The sequence below is a fragment of the Dermacentor silvarum genome, chromosome 10 (assembly GCF_013339745.2).
Source record: "Dermacentor silvarum isolate Dsil-2018 chromosome 10, BIME_Dsil_1.4, whole genome shotgun sequence".
Classification (NCBI taxonomy): domain Eukaryota; kingdom Metazoa; phylum Arthropoda; class Arachnida; order Ixodida; family Ixodidae; genus Dermacentor; species Dermacentor silvarum.
The window spans coordinates 10616161-10633253 of NC_051163.1; the positions used below are offsets into that span (position 1 = coordinate 10616161).

Below are 17093 nucleotides of genomic sequence, written 5' to 3' on the forward strand. Positions count from 1 at the left end.
CCTGGCTGTCACTCGTAAGGTGACCCTTGTGCAAACCCATCTCCACCTTGTAGTTGAAGCGGTTGAAGGTTGTGTAGAGCCTGACAATACTGGCCTGGCATCAATCACAATGGCAGAGAGCAGCTCACTTGCCAGTGTTGTTAAAAATGAGTCTACAAAGAGCTGCAGTTACAGCCAGTCGGAGCTCCTTAATTTTGGCGTGACTTGTTCCCGCTCTTCTTCCCATGTTGCTTAGCAAAAACTGCTTTCTGCATTGGGCACAGTACGCTGCATTTGTGCTACTTTTGACAGGCCTAATCCGACAACTTGCAATGTTTCAGATTTGTCCAGCTCTGGACGAAAGTGCACTTGAAGGCTGTAATACTTGTCACGTCGCACAAATCTTGCCTGCAGCACCACTACAGTCACTACAACTAGACTGGCGTAACTAAAGCTACTAAAGTCCTTGTACAATTTGTTACTTTGTAGCTATCCCAGCGTCGACGACTTCGGTGGGGCGCGAAGCCTGCTGCGCTGCCTGGAACACGCGCATCCTCAGTTGCAGGAATGGGCGCTTCTGTCAAGGCATTGTGCAGGAAATACTCATGAGAAATCAGAAGCGTCGCAACGTTTTCTTCCAGCTTGCTGGAGCTGTCTACTCGAAAACAGAAGAAAACAATTGGGGAGGTCGGCAGTAGCAGTGAAGCTCACGTGTGGGGTGACCCCCTAAAAAGCACATTCTCTGCATGGTACGGCAAAAGTGCCGCAACGCTTTTGCCACTTTGCCAGAACAGTGCCTAAGCAGCAGTGTGTACGGACGGTGCAAAGCACATTCTGTTTGTGCCTAGCATGGCCTCATTGGCGGAATTCAATGTTACTGAAGCCAGTATTATATATATATATATATATATATATATATATATATATATATAGTTGTGATAATTTTTCATGATAGAAGCACAAATTACCCCAGATTTCCAGACTCTTCAAATTCCCTGAGAATTTCTCATGTTTAGACACCCTCACTAACATCATTCACAATGAGTATTTGTAATCTGCAAAAATTCTGGCAGAACCCATCTCATGATGAATGTCAACGTTAATGCGATTAGCACTAAAGCAATGTAGCAGCACACCGCACTGCAACCGCCAAAATGTGTAATGTATGACGCAAGTATGCAGCTGGGCGCCTGTCTCGCGTTTCTTGCTGGACACGCTGTGCACTCTTGGGCCACCGCCACGGAGTGTGCACATAGTGCAAGCATAAATATATACTCGCACTAGACTGTCTGAATATGTATGACGCAGGTTCGATGCTGCCGAGCATCGGAGAAATTTTAAAAGGTTTTTCTTGTCAGTGTTAAGCGGCACATACCGAGTGGCACAAACCCACTGACCAAAGTTGGCATGAAAGACATTCACTGAAGATCTCCATATACCCGTGACCCAAGATGAACGAGGTTCATTGAAGAGCAGCACACACCCAATGTCACATACCTACGACCAAAGTTGGCCTGACAGCTGGTTTCGAACTGGGTTCCCTCAGCACAGTAGCCTGATACTAATCTCATGCTAATCGATTAGCATCGATTCATTCATTCGATTAGAGAACTACCAGATCAGCACAGCAGCACTAGCAGTCCACTTTACTAAAAATGTCACACAATGCTAAGTCCTGCATTCTGTCCACACTACATATCTGCTTCTTATACAGTGAAGCTGCTAGTGCGACTACAGAAGCGCTCGGAAACATTATATGCGTGTTTTCATGGTGTCCTGAAAGAACTAAGCCATGCACCAAGTTTATATTTAGAGGAAAGGGGGAGGGGCACGTTAGGGGCTTAAATGATAAATCCTCACTTTCTACTTGTGTAGTGGCGATATGCAAACCACTTATAAAGCTTCCTCGCTGCCCTGGGAAAACCAAAAATGGAAGCAATTCGACATGCAGAAAAATAGAAACCGTGTTATGAATGACCACTACAGAAAGTTTGAACTATGTAGGGTACTTACAGACTTTGCATTAAATTACTCATTGAAGTGTGCCAGAACTTTACAAGTGTCTTTTATGAACATCGGAGGAAGTTTGCCCAATGTCCCGGAAAAAGTCGACGTGCCACAAAAATACCATATTAAGGGAATAAGGGGCATCCAATGGGTGATGTGTGGGCAAAGTTTAAAGAGCATCACTTGACTATGTGTTTTGAACAAAATCTCTTTAGAGGGTTCGTACAGGTTTCCAAGGCGAAAATTCAAGGATATTCCAGGTCTTTCCAGGACCTGTCACAGGTTTTTCAAGGACTCAAAGCGGCATCCCAAAGTAGGATTTCTTTAACATTTCCAAAAATGACTAGTTTTATTGCACTTAAAATAAATAAATGTATATCACAATTACAAAAAAGATGTCCAGCCTTGATAACTTCTCAAGATCACAACACAGAATAAATGCTTAAAACAGCGGCTGAGATTTCTCCAGTATAGGCTGGGTAAAGTTCAACAAAAATATCCAAAACATTCAGCATACGGTCATTGCAGTAAAATAAAAAGAAATAAATGTATATCCCAATGATGTTAATAATGTCTGGCCTTGATCACTTTGCAAGTTAAAAACAATGCCCCCCCCCCCCCCCCCAAAAAAAAGGTCACGAAACACGATGAATGCTCCCAACAGCTACTCTGACTTCTCCAGTATTAACTGGGCAAGTTTACCGTACATTTCCAAACCATTCAGTGTAGTCTTGCTACACATCCACTATATTGTAACAAATAGATGTATATTGCAATTTTGTAAAACATGTCTTGTTTTGATCATTTCTCAAGTCCGCAATATTAAAAGTAAACACAACGAACACTCACAACAGCTGCTCAGGCTTTTGCAGTATTAGCTGGGTTAGTTCATCAAACATTTCTAAAACATTCAGCATAGGTAATGTTATTGCACTTATATTATCATAAATATTGTAACAAACCTCCACTCAATGGCACTGAGCATCAGTGGTAAAGTTGCTCCACTACAGCTCTCTTTAGCTTCACCTCGCACGCAAAAGTGAAAGTGGGACAAGGCACACCGACGGGCGAGGAGTGAAACGTACGATTGGGTAAAGAAAGCAGCGTAAACAATGCCAGCCGAGCCAGCACTGAAGTACGGCATGGGTCTCTCACTCTGTTCCCGGTTTGACGCGGTGAAGCCGGTTATTTTTTCGGTGCAGTTCTGCAAAACGGAACCACGTGTGCTCGCGCTGGCGTATTGTTTCCGAAATGGGGAGTTTGTCAGATCGAAGCCGATCTACCACAGAAAGGCGGTCGCAATGTCGATATCAGAGTGCATTGCTCACGAAATTCAAGGATTTTCAAGGAAGGGAAAAAATTCCAGGACTTTCAAGGGCCTTGAAAACGCACTTTTCAATTTCAAGGGTTTTCAAGGACCTGTACGCACCTTGCTTTAGCAAGTGCTCGAAAGCGTTAACAGCTGTTAAATGCTATGTTTCTCAGTCTCCAGAGAGAACTGTACATGACACCAAGTTCATATTCAGTCGAACTAGGGGGGCATGTTAGCGGGCACCTGTGGGGAAGATTGTAGCGTTTCTGGCTCTGTTTCCGACTTACCGAACCCTTGTTTTTTTTTTCCCTTTATTTTTGTCTATTGCACACGCATTTTACGAGGTACACAGTAAGCTTCCCTGGTGTTCTCGGCATACTAAACGAGCCACGTTGCTTATATTTGGTGAAAATAGGGAGCATAATTATGGTATGGGTGATGTGTAGGCGAAGTTTATATTGTGTCGGTTAACTAAAGCCTTTGCAGTGCGCTGCATATAGAAGCGCTTCTGAGAAATATGAGAGCGTTTTCTAAAAAAAAAGAATTTTCAATTTTTTAAATGTTAATACTCGTGCAAACAAAAACGGTCCGCAGTAGTTCTAACTCAAGCAAACTTGTCTCTCCAAATGTACCACGCGCTTTTGCAGAAACCGGAGGCACGCGAGTGTATTTTTATCTTCAAACCTGTGTGATCTCGTATGAACCGGTTCACAAAGCTCTGAACCGGTTCGAACTGTTACAAGTTTTGCTCCAGAGCTGAATCTGAACCGAAAAGCATGAACCCGAACCGAATGTCAAAAAGTTTCACTTTGACACCGTGGTTTTAAGAGAATCGAAATTGATCTATAGCACGAAATCCAGTGGCATCAGCTTCACAAACAATTTGCAGGTTCCACGTACCTTCTCTTTCTTTATTTCCAGAACATCCTCCACTTCATATTCTGAAAGAGAGGCATCAATCGGCAAAATCAGCTAGGGTTGATGCATGAACATGCAAAACAAGCATTATTTTCTTCCTCTTTCAAGCACACAGCAATCAGTACTAACCAAGGCCAATACAAGCATCATTCACACTTGTCAAAATACCCCTAACAATGGTAGTTCAGTTAAACTGCCAATTTTGCCTTGTGGCACTATCTATGTGTGGCCCTTGATTTCAATCTGGCAGTAGCGCCTGGCAGAGCATAATGACACTGTCAGTACAGTACAGAATTCCTGCATAAATCTCCCAATTTGTCCTGGGCAACTTGAGCTGTGAAAAAAAAAAAAAAAAAAAAAAATTTACCAACTATTACAATATTTCCTAATGCGAAAGTTGAGTGCAGCTCTTCAGGTGTTTTGAATTCCACTGGCTATGTCGCTCATTGTTAAGGAAGAAAGCGCGAACACGGGAATGCGTGTCTCGTGCGGAGTGCATTCTCTAGCGACGGCGGTGCGGGCGAAGTAGCCCACGCCAGCGCTCGCCGCATGCTTTAGCAAGGCCATCATCGGCACACTACAATGGTGCCATATCGTAGTCTCGTGGCGCACTCTGCTTTCCTCCTCACTTTTTCATGATACTCTCCTCCTTCCCTTTTCACCTCATGCTTTCACTGTAGCCTCCTCCTCCACTTTACTCCTCGCGCTCTCTTCGTTATCACAGTCTTTTATTCGCCACTGCGCTCCGCGTTTGCTCTTTCATCCTTCGCTGTGCTCGTTCACTTGGTTACGCCGAGGGACGCCGACGCTCAATGCAGGAACTGGCACCTAAGAGCTGCATTCTAATTAATATGTTTCCTAGGTGGCCACGTTTTGTAGGCAATGTTTCCCACTCAATGCAACGTCACTCTTATCTCCCACCATTCACAGTCAGCTGAGTCCAGTGATAACATGGGTGGAGCATTGCTCTGACCACTGACAAACTGCAAAAAAGAATAACATTGGAAAAGGCATCGCTACAATATTGTGGCCCAGGTTGAGTTTTTTGGCACAAAGGCAATGGAGGCTTGCAGAAGTGAAATTCAGTTCACATTGCATAGGTATTTCCAGTTTACTTAACTAAAGCTTATTTAAGACTCCTGTAGCTTTCAAGAAACTAAATACACCTTGCAGCGATACTACGGAATGTTTTCTAAGCAGGCATCCAGGATGAAATTGCATATTATCCTTGTAGAACATGAGCTGTGACGGAAGTGGCACTTGGTCTTTTGGAGCAGTAGCTTACTGCTCTGGTGCATGCAAAAGAGGAAGCTCGGTATAAGTGCTTTCTGAAACACTGCATTCAATATGTATGTACTAAGGTGCAAGTGTTTTTTCTTCAACTTGCTGTTCCATTTAATTGTTATTATATAAGATGAAGATAAGTGCAAACTTAATCCTCATTCACAGTTAATTCTGCATTCTGCTGGGGCCAATGCAGGACACTGCCATGGCCCTACCACCAAGCCGACCAAGTGGAGCGTTTATGGTGTGTCCGGTTTGCTTGGTCGTTCTGCAGCCAAATGCGCACCGCATCTCTAGAGATCATCCAACCATCTGGACACGAGTTGCGCATGCACCATTGATATTGGGACAGCATGACAACAGCAGCAGCGGTGGCAAGACAGCACCTTGAGCATCTGCATAATTGCCATCGCAATAATAAACGCAAGGCTGGCTACACAAATGCTCAACACAGTTCAGCAGCACTAGCAAGTGTTGTACAAGATAGGTATAATACTCATGTAAGTGATGCGGTTGTTTTTTTTTTGTCGATTTAGTCTTGGCAGGACATGCAGATTTTGTACAAATAATACTGCTACATGACACTCGATATTGACGACGACCACTGAGCTGTGGTTATGGCATGCTGGACCAGTGCTGGGGCTAGATTTGCGAGTACACCCTGTAAATAGTTTTCCACCTACTCTGTGCTTACCAACATGCCTTCCATCCTTAATTTGACCACACAGTTAATTTAAGAGCCACTGACACATTTCCATCAAAGCACCTTTTTATCCAAGTAAAGCAAGTGCTTGTTCAGGGTCATCAATGCTTGCTTTTCCGAGTTTTTACAGGGAAGAAACAAGTGTAACTAGAAGCGCTTGAAAAATGTCATATGCTTGTTTTAATGGTGTCTTGGTAGAACTAGATCACTTACAGTTTATATTTAGAGATTAAAACGTCCTGATAAGCTAGTTGGTAATTCATGACTTAGGTACAGGAGCGCACTGGAAAAAACATGGACACAATAAATGAGAACACCCAAGAAGCGCTGAATTTTCGCAGCACTTCATTTCATTGCGACTGTGGTTTTTAAACACACAGAAAATGTTTCAAGTGTGTTGATTAATTAACAAATAAATGACAATTACTAAACCATCATTTTTTGGCTGTGTAGAGGCGTTATTAAAACACTCACAAAGTTTCCCCACTGCCCCGAGAGCAGCAAAGGTGGTAGCAATTCGATAGTTGCACAGAATGGGTGACATGCACTGTTACAAGTGTATTTTACCAACCGTGCAGGAAGTTTGCCTAAGGTCCTGAAAGAACTTAACGCGCCACAAAGTTGACATTCTCAAGAAATAGGAGGCATATGATGCATGATGCATTGGCAAATTTTCAAAGAGCGTCAGGTAATTACACCCTTTGCAAAAAATTTCTTAAGCAAGTGCTCGACACCTTTATATGGCCATAATCAGCTATGTTTCCCAGCGTCCTGAGATAATTCTACGCGACACCGAATTTACATTTGGCGGAAACAGAGGATCACTTTAAGTGCAATGTGTGGTGAAACTTCCGCATTTCTGGTTTAATTATGAGTTTTGGAAATAAATTACTTGACCCTTTTTTTTTTTCTCTTTTTTTCATGCCTTATACGACGTTCGCAGTCAGTTTCCCCGATTTCTTCGGTGAATTAATTGAGCTACTTTGCTTATGCTCCGTGAAAGTAAGGGGAATGTTATGGTAATGTGTAGGTGAAGTACAAAGTTGCGAACATACCAAGTGCATCTGCAAGATTCTGCATTCTGAGCTCTTCATTCATTCGTCAAGTGCTTGAATACGTTACATGGCTGTTATCCGCTGTGTTTCCCAACGTCCAGAAAAGACTACATCACAATGTGTTTACATTTGGTGAAAGTTAGGGGCGTGTTATGTGCAATGTGTGGCAAAGGTTAACATTTATAAATTAATAAGGAGCTTTACAAAAAATTAGAGAACCATCATTTCCCCCTATTTTAAATACATGCGTTATGTAAGACGCATGTGGTTTCCTCGATGAATAAGCAAGTCACCTTGTTTATATTCCGTGGATGTAGGGGCAAGGTTATGGGTGTTGTGTAGGCAAAGTTCAAAGTGTGTCATTCAATTACAGCGTAGAATTTAGCTCGTCGTCCTGGGAGAGCTATAAGATACCGATATCAAATTTAGTGGATGGGAGAATATTATGGCCAATAAACAAAAGTTTCCATAAACAAAAGTAAGGAAGGCTGGGCTCTAAACACAGACGCAAAAAGAAGAAACGAATAGCAATTGAATGATCGAAACCATTTAGTCTGCGGGGAACAGTGCCAATGTGTGTCATATGCGGGCAAAGTTTTGAAGTGTGTGGTTTTGTACAAGCAACTAAAATTTGTAATGCAACAGCTCGAAATAAATAGCTACCTTGGAAATTGGGCCTTAATTCCGCAAGGTCGCACAAGTCTGCTGTCTTTCTAACTTGTGAAAAAATTACCTTCAGACTTTAGTGATTCCTACGGTGGACTCATTTTCAACAATGTGCGAAATAGATGTGAACTGTATGTGTCTCAACATCATTGCTGCTCGTTAGTGTAGGCAGCGCTCCTCTAACATCAATGAACTGTATAGTGTCATATGATGCTTTTTGAAGTGCTCATGTCTTACTAAATTTCCTGGCCCATTTGTCTTGCAACCAGTGATTGATATCCAGCTAATCTCTATATGTTTCTGTAGTCTTCACCTGGACTTAGCATTCACATTTTCTTCAGTCCTATAGTGAGAATCTTATACGATATACAGATTGTCACACCTCTCTAGAGCCCATGAATTGTGCAGTACAATTTGTAATGCAACAAAAATATTTTAACACTGCCCCCCAAGCTTGAAAATCTTTAAAGAATGCAAGAACCTAAACACTGTCAGTGTGACGTTACATGCTCAAAAGAAGAAAAGGCCGTTTGAAGACAACTGTGTATCAACGTAACCGCTGCAATTAGAGGCACTTCGCTGACGTATGGACAAGCGTAATTGTGGCTCTAATGATATGTATAAAAATGAATCTGAAACTGCTATACTGCCTAGGAATAAAAATAAATAGCTGTTAGCAAAACAAAATGGTGAAGTGCAATGGGGCACAATGGGAATAATAAGCATTGTCGAGGGTCAGCGATTGTTACAGCCACACACATCGTGCGAGCTTTGATCCTAAAAATTCATTACAGAAGTGCTAACAAATATGCACGTTGGCAATCTTAGTGTGCATATTGCAAACAAAAGAAAAATGTTTCGACTCTAGTTAATAAGGGAGCTGACACTTTTGATCACAATGTCTATTCTTTATCTCAAGAAAAGTATTTTATGACCCTTTTAACAGATAAGCACATGAAATACACCATGTGCTTTTGTATACTTCTTTCATGTCTGCTGCAGCAAATGGAAAATGTGCTTGTTGTGCAGGGCGAGCAAACACATTTAACGCAAAAAAAAAAAAAAATTAAAAAAATAGATGGAGAAACGTTGCCCTGGCGACTCCTGTCATAAGCACTAGCGACACCTGTCGCATGTAGTGGCCTCACGACCTAAACTTCGGCGCCCTGGCCGAATCGCTGCGCAGGCATCGATTAGGCGAAAAACTGCAAACATTCGTGCGATTCATCGATACGGCAGTCCACTTCATCTCACCTTGTACCGGCGCCGACTCGTTCCACTGAGAGTAACCAGTGGCGGCAAGAACCTCTTCGTCGGTCAGCCGCCTCAAAACTAAGCGTGGGTACTTGCTGAAAACTTCGCTTCCGTCTTGAACACCTGAGTTGTGGTGGCAAATACAAAGTTCCAGCAATCGTTTACATAACCGCCGTGCGAGACACCTGCTCGATCGGGCAAATAACAGGTGATGTAAGAAGGGTCAATGAAACGCTGCTAGCCACGTTACAAGCAAGTGCCTTCAGGCGCGGCTGCTGTGCGATAAATCGGGGTTCATAAAATAAACTTCAAGGAAGGAACAATTAGAAAAGAATCGCCAGAAGCGCTTACCTAGGTCGTTTGCGATGTCGCCGTTGAACACCTTGCGAGGAGACCGCTTCGTCGGACTCGAGGTACGCAGCTGCGATGTGCACCCATTTACGGTGCCGTTGTAGAACGTAGTCGGAGAAACGCAGTTACGGCTGCCTAGCTTTGATGGCGAGCTCATCGCCGAGAGTCGGCTTTATAAAGTCGCCGGTCGCTTCTTGGCGAATCGCGAAGAAAGGAAAAGCGAATGCGCGCCCAGTCTGTATGAAACGGCTAGACGTACCACTTGAGAAACAAGGCGGTAGAAGTCGTTGACGACGCCATGTTTGAAGAAGCGCGCGAAGGAAAGCTGATAGTGTACTCAAACTTTACACCTTTAGACAGCAAAGTGACGATTTTATCGTTTTGCCTAGTTAGCGGTTTCTCAATCGCATATTCCAGCCGCAATCAGACTATTCCCCTATTCTAGTAACGACGGGCCAGTAGAGAGACAGCACGTAAACGACGTAGGAGGCGCAGCCAAGGTAAATTGGCGCAGCCACTATCCCGACTATCCACGCAAAGCCGAGCCAGGCCGATTTAGGTGTTCGCTGATCGGCGCAGGAAGGGACACCTGCAAGGACAGGCCGCTGAGGACATTTCCTGAGTGCCTTCGAGCGCAGCAACGACACGTTTAATGTTTCAGGTCGCTACCTGAGCCAAAATCACCATGATGTTCCGCACGCCGGTTACGGACCTGGTGTCCGCCGCTGTGGAAGGGGAAAGCAACCGCAACTGCCAGAAGCTGTCCATGCAGCTAGCGCTCTGTCAGGAAGCCTACGGCGCGCACAGGGCTAAAGAGAAGTGCGCGGCGGAAAGCGAGGACTTCAAGGAGTGCATCTACGGCTTTAAGCAGGCGAGTGCGCCGGCGATTACTGCCGATTTACCTCTGCCTTGCAGGATCGCATGCGCGCAAATCGCTTATCTTTGGCCGTGTTCCCGGACAACCACTTTCGGTGTGTGACGATTGCACCTTACAGTTCTTCCGTAGAATTTGTATATGCTATCGTGCGCAAGATACTGTGGGTTTTGCCATTCTATAACATGCATGCACAAATGGGAACATCATATATTTGTGAAATATCGCTCGTGCGAACCCTCATATCTCGCAACACAGGATCTCTGAAATGCATTAATCGTAACAATATGTTTTCAAGTGTTTCAGCTCCTGAAGCTGGTGTACCCGACAGCAGTGCACTGAAATGTACAAAACTCGTAGTTTAAAATAAATTGCCATAGCTAATTCTTCTGCATTTCATGCAGTAATATGGAGTGGAGAATACACGATATTATGCTACCAATCATGCCCCCACCATCTGGTGGTGACACATAAGACCCTTTTGTGAAGATTACACTGAAGATATAGTTGTCACCGGGGTGTAGTTCTGGGAATCCTACAGGTTGTCGGGTTCCCTCTGCACTAGCAGTGTTCAGGTTCACAGTTGCAAAATGTCCCTCTACATAGTTATTGCAAGCACACATTTTAAGACTTCGTAAGTGCACTAAATAGAACTTTGGCTTGTCCAGCCAAGTAACCGAATATGTGGGTGGCATTATCAGCACTGGTAGTGACATCTTGTGATGCCTTGCCCAACCACTATACATTAGGAATGTTTTTGTGTTACATGGGTGTCCTCTTCGAAGGAAAAAGAAAGGGGGGGGGGGGGGACTGCATGTTAACCATTACATCACTTTCAATACTTTATACCAGCAGCAAAGTGCAATACTGCAATAATACCACTGTCCTCACTATAATGAAACTTTTGCGCACACAACACGAAACCACAACGAAGAAGTACACAAGGACTAGCGCAGACTAACAACTGACCTTTATTCACTAAGAAAAAACATATATATGGTCGCGACACGCACCTCACAATCACTGCACATGAGCACAAGGGCATTTTGTAATCTATTACATAACAATAAAACCTTTAAAAAAACATTGCGCTATCACATCTTATTCATCAGGTCAATTTCCTTGTCATTCAATGCTATTGAAGGATGACTGACACATGTGCTTTGTAGTCTAGATATATGCCAAGCTTCCACAATCTCTCTTGTTGTCTGATTAGGATGAACATACAAAATATCAGTTTGATTACACACAGGACTACACATATTCATTGAACACCGTGCACAATGTAATGCCAAATGTGTCAGCTGCCTTCCTTTCAAATTCGCCAAGTGCTCTTTTAACCTAACGTTCACGCATCGCCCAGTCTGCCCTACGTAACACTTGCCACATTCGTGGTTTCGTGTTGTGTGCGCAAAAGTTTCATTATGATGCCAAACCAACTAGCCCGCCTATCCGTTTTAATGTGTCCTCACTAGTTAAAGCCCATGCAGCAAGATGGTGCCAAAGGTGGCTGCTCATTTCCAGTCTTTGGTAACCCGGTCAGAGAGGCAAACAATTTCATATTCATCGACAAAAATTATATTGCCAAAGAAAGACCTCCTGTCTGTACTAGTTTTTATTATTTTCATAGTATTTGCTGAAACATCCGATATGATGCTTTTTGATAAGTTTCATCCCAAGATTTCTATAATATAGTAGAGAGAGATCTGGCAACTGCAGTTATCTAGCCGATGTGAGAATGAGTATGTAGATCTTCGTGCAATTTAACATGGCTTCATTGAGAAATCGCAGCACAGCTTCTTAAATTGGTCATTTTGGTTCAGCTGTGGTGGGTGCTACCCGCAATGTTTCCTTGAAGCAGTTGAGTATTTATGTTCAAAACCAATTCATTGCATCACAGTTTTGAGCACTTAACCAAGTCACAAACATATTGAGTATGTGTTGCTAGATCTTGATGGTGTTTTCGGCATGAATACTCACGGTGGGTGATCGTTTTCTTTTTTATTTGCACTTTTCTGGAAAAAGCACAATGGAACGAATCGGAGGCTAATCACTGTTGCACAACAAATTTCTGGCGCCAGGTTAGGTTAAAATAAAAACAATAAAGGAAGGCTATTTGAAGCTAAAGTCTAGACTAACTCGTGTATTACCCATCATTTCTATGGCGTGTGCACCACAGTAGGGGCAGAACCGACATAAGCCACCAGGTCGTCTAGTAATCTCGCTATGAAACTTTATGCTAGACACCAACGTATATTATGCCCCACTGTCTCCCTCCTCAAGTAGGGTTTGTAGCTGTCCTTCAAAACCTTTAAATCTCTTGAAAGGGCGATTTTAAAAATCCCTAGATCCAGTTTCCTGCTAAGCTAATGGGTTTTCTTTGGACATCTGCCCACAAAATCGGTGAAGTCTGAAAGCCAAGTCAATGTAGTCCTGTTAGGGAGCTTTGCGGTAGTTGGCTCGTTAAGCCTTCGTCATTTGCATGCAACACAAAATGTTTGCTTGTTATTGAAAACAGTGTTTCCACTGGCGTCTTGGAATAGGGACCCACCCTGAACCGCTCCCTTCCCCTTTTTTTTTATCAATAAATGTTTATTCCTCCTCCTCCTGTTATTTTTTTAAGCTGTCAGACATAATGTTGCTTTAATCTTTGAGTATGCTTTTTTGCAAGAGCCTTCGAGGTCCTAAAAAATGGCTAAATTTTTTCCCACAAAACAACTGCAAAGCCGCTCCTGGTTTCAGGTTTTTCTGCCGAGACAAGGTTAACCTTTATCGTCTGTTTGAAATGTCTCTTGCAGCGTGCACGAGTGGTCATCATGCAACGAGAGCGGGAAAGGCAGTTCAAGAACGGGGAGCGGAAGCAGCACTATGCCGAAACACCTCCCGTAGATGGCTTCGCCATGCGTGATCCGTTCTCGTAACCTGTTCATCTGCTGTAGGAAATAAATACTGTGCAAGCCAGAGTTGCACGACAATGTATCGAAATTTACGGCTGGATTTGTATTGCTGAATCCAGATAACAGTAACATTGTACTTTTTGCAGTCGAAAACTTTTGTTACAGTGAAATTAGCTTTAGGGGTGCGATGTCGCGAGTCCTGTTGCATTAAGGTGTCGTGATCGTGTTTTGAAATAAAGCATATTAGGATTTTGAATTATGTTGCATGACCAACCACCAAGACATCTTGTGCAGCCATAACAGCAGTGCTCAGTTGACACAACTTTGCTTTCAAGCGCAGGCCGCATCTAGGTGTTGTATGAGAGAGTACAGAAGTTTGTCTTGGTAGGTGCAGTCTGAACATCTGCATTAACTAAAAGCAACGAAAGATCATTACAAATGACAACCTTGTTGCTACACTCTCAAACAAAGTTTATTCAGGCACATAAACACATAAGTTTGCTTGCAGTAAGATGCACATCGACTATGTGCTGTTGTTCATGCATCCTCTTCACTTTGTGCTTTCCGTATTGTTAGTGCTAGTGTATTTCATGCTTAGAATGAGATAGAGAGCAATAGCGTTAGCACGGCAGGTTATGGGCAAGTGTAAGCTTTGCTTAGGACTGTGCCAGCCAATGCAAGTGGGTGCAAGTGTTTCTTGATAAGTTGAATATACCTGCAAGGAACGGAGTTCCATGCAGCTCTAGTAACTGCTGGACATGACTCACTTTTGCACAAGGCAAACAGCCTGTGACTTTACTAACGCCTATCAAGTTTTTCTGCACGGTGCTGAATGAATGGAATGACAGGATCTTGTGTGCAATGGAAAGCACCAAACCAAATTTGCGCAACACTGCCTAAATAGCCTGCATGTGCAGCCGATAACATGTGACATTTGCATTTCGCAGTATCACAAAAGTGCATGTGTTATGGGTGAATTCTCTCAACGATAAAATTTCAAGTAGATATTTCACTGAAACACAGCACTGAGCCTGTAAGCAAGTGTGTTGCATCGATGGCACAGAAAAAAGTTTTACTACTTCACTGTTCATTAGAACATTAAAGGGGCCCTGAACCACCCCTCGGGCTTGGTGAAATAACATAGTCTGCGGGTTGCATACGCTGCTTTGAACAACTCGGCCAAGTTTTGCCGTCGTACGTGGAGCTCGCAAGCAGAGTGCGAAGTCTCCTTTCTCTCAAACGCTCTCTTTTCAAACGGACGTCTGCTCCCCACACTTTTCTGGACATTTTATTTCGTATTAAAGCAGATTCCCATACACAGCGTAGATGCCACGGCCACTGCGGGGTGCCGCCATGAGTCTACTGGCTAAGCTCCCTGTGGCTCGCTGAGGACAACCGCGTTTAGCGCGTCGTAGGCACCAAAATCGCAAGTCGTGGCGTCTACGTTAAGATCCAAAATGAAATTTGAACTGTGCGCCATGGTGACGTTACAGTTTTAGTTTAGCGTACGCTATAAAATAGTGGGTCGTCACTGCGCATGCGCAGAACGCTAAACGACCCATAGCGTATGCACGCCATTTCTCAGATATAGCATTACCGTCCTTGCATGGTTTGCGTAGTTTACATAAAACATGGCAGCAGTCCCCGCTGCCCGCTTCGAATTGAATTTGGCGTGGCTTTTGTAAAATTCGCTTCGTTTGTAGCAAATGACTGCATAAACAGCTTTCGTTTAGTCTCAGGCCGTTTCGACGACAGTGTATTATGGATAACCTTGTGGAGTTTTTTCGAGATCGCTTTTTGTTTCAAACGACACGAAGTTTAACGAGGGAAACCTTCGAGATATGTCAGCGCCACCTATCGGTGAAGTTGAGAGATAGGCGCGACGTTGGCATATGGCCTCCGAGATCGGAAGATCTCGCAGGCCAACTAAAACTAATAAATGTGCGCTGCTTAGCATACGCTGTACTGTAGCCTATAGCATACGCTACACTAAAGCTCTATTTAGACCCACCCCACCCTAGCCTTCGCAGTGCAAGGCATTGAAGAAGGAACAATGCACAGCGGAGGCCGTGTTTGATGGCAAATAACTACGCTTCTGCTGAACACATTGATGTACTTTTTTACGGAAAAGTATTTTCTGAAATAACCTATTTTTACTTCAAATGCCTTTCTCCCACATCAATAAAAAGTGGTTCAGGGCACCTTTAAAATTAGATTTGAGGGCAATCAATTTCTATCACGTTCTGTGATTTACATAAACCCATGGCTCTCTTAAAAGGCCCCGAGCACAGACGAAAAGTGAAAGAAGCTTGGTCGCATCTGCCGCCACTCCATTTCAAAGGGATGCTCATAATATCCATCCATCGAGGGCTTTTTGGCAACCTTGCAATCTAGGTATATTTTGTCTCCGCACAGCTGCACATACACAATGCACATAAAAGTATGGGACCGTAAACAAAATTAAGAAAAGACATTTGGTTCAGCGATCTATGCATCATACCTGCCAACCTGTGAAGTTTAATATCAGTAAAAAACAAATCCTGTAGACACATGAAAGTGGGAAAATAGTACGCAGTCTCGCAAGTTTGCCCAGACCACATACCTTGCGAGACACACACATGTGCATTATTTAGCGATTTACCTTTAGTGCCCCTCGTGGAGTGTCAAGGCATTTGAGCCAAAGAAAGGAGGTTGCACAGCGACTCTGGGTGCAGGCATTGAAAAATTATACAGATGGCTATGGTTGCATTACACACACAAGTACCACCACAATTTCTTTTGATGCGAAAGCATCAAATGGCCCATCGAGCGAAAAAGCCAGCATCTGTCATCTGTAGCAGCGAAATGGCACCTAAACTCTTGTTGCCATTGGCTACAACGCCACGTCACAAGCTGCACCTCGACGAAGCACAGCGGGCGAAAGGTGTGTGAGGAGAGAAGGCATTGCCAGAGCAGACGAAAGGCAACGCCTGCTGCATCGGTAGGGCGCCCGCTGTTGCGCAAGGCGAGAGCATCGCTGCAACGAGTCGCCCAATGGACATCGCCACGCCTGTTGCATGCAGTGCTGGCACCGCAGGCTGCTGCTGCTTGCTGGCTCAGGCAGCACGTACCGCTATGGTACATTACTCGCAGCACAAATCATGAAGGACCGCTCAGCACTGTTCAATTGGACATTAATGCTTTCGCATTCACAATTCATCAGAAATGCTTAGGTGTCCTCAGATATTTTTTGCGAATCCTGCACCAATAGCCTTTAAATTTTTTTTTGCAGAACTGAATATATTTTTTTGCAAAACTTCACATAACATTTGTAAATTTTGTGAATGGATTTTTAATCCATTCTGTAGCTGCACACACTTCACGATTCTGAAGATACAAGAAATCTGGTGTAACAAAATGAGTTTGCACCTGAAGGTGCTATACTACATACTACTCATTTATATTCAATTTAGCCAAAGACCAACTTCACTGCAGCTGGTCTCAATTTGACCATCTGGGTTATCAAACAGTGCAACCTAATACAGTGTGTGCATTCCACTGGCATCAAAATGAAGCCACTGCTGCCTTGAGTCATACCAGTGACCTCATGCACAGGATTCAAGTGCCAAAACTACCCAGCGCAGTTGGCTGGAGCATCAATTTTTGGTAGTGATGGCAGGACAAGCCAAGTTATGTGGTAAACGGTGCTGAAACACCAAGGGCAACTCCGGCAATTTTTTGACGTCCACTGACCTTAATGAAAATTTGAATATACTTTTCACTCCGATTATCTGTGCCATACGATATGACTAAG

At 43.6% G+C, this 17093-nt stretch overlaps 2 protein-coding genes across 3 annotated transcripts in view; one reads left to right on the top strand and one right to left on the bottom strand.

The window, feature by feature from the left end:
* LOC119466006 (histone-lysine N-methyltransferase SUV39H2-like) overlaps positions 1 to 9979 on the bottom strand; it is a 54183-nt gene extending 44204 nt beyond the window's left edge. The window contains exons 1-3 of one of the 2 annotated variants that reach the window (XM_037726487.2): positions 9530 to 9979; positions 9179 to 9301; positions 4199 to 4239 (exon numbers count right to left, since the gene is read on the bottom strand). In XM_037726487.2, the coding sequence (XP_037582415.1) occupies positions 4199 to 4239; positions 9179 to 9301; positions 9530 to 9686 (321 nt within the window). In that variant the 5' untranslated portion in view covers positions 9687 to 9979. The remainder of the gene's footprint in view (positions 1 to 4198; positions 4240 to 9178; positions 9302 to 9529) is intronic. The other variant, XM_037726488.2, reaches the window with a different exon arrangement.
* Positions 9980 to 10089: 110 nt separating this feature from the next.
* LOC119466008 (NADH dehydrogenase [ubiquinone] iron-sulfur protein 5-like) lies at positions 10090 to 13362 on the top strand. Its single transcript, XM_049657846.1, has 2 exons — positions 10090 to 10400; positions 13202 to 13362. Exons 1-2 carry the CDS (start codon positions 10215 to 10217, stop codon positions 13322 to 13324), a joined length of 309 nt encoding a protein of 102 aa, XP_049513803.1. The 5' UTR covers positions 10090 to 10214; the 3' UTR covers positions 13325 to 13362.
* Positions 13363 to 17093: the final 3731 nt, after the last annotated feature.

Excerpts from the sequence above, each read along its gene's own strand:
- LOC119466008 (XM_049657846.1), top strand. The coding sequence starts at position 10,215 with ATGATGTTCCGCACGCCGGTTACGGACCTGGTGTCCGCCGCTGTGGAA. Across the intron at positions 10,401-13,201 it reads GCATCTACGGCTTTAAGCAG|CGTGCACGAGTGGTCATCAT; the intron begins GCGAGTGCGCCG and ends TGTCTCTTGCAG.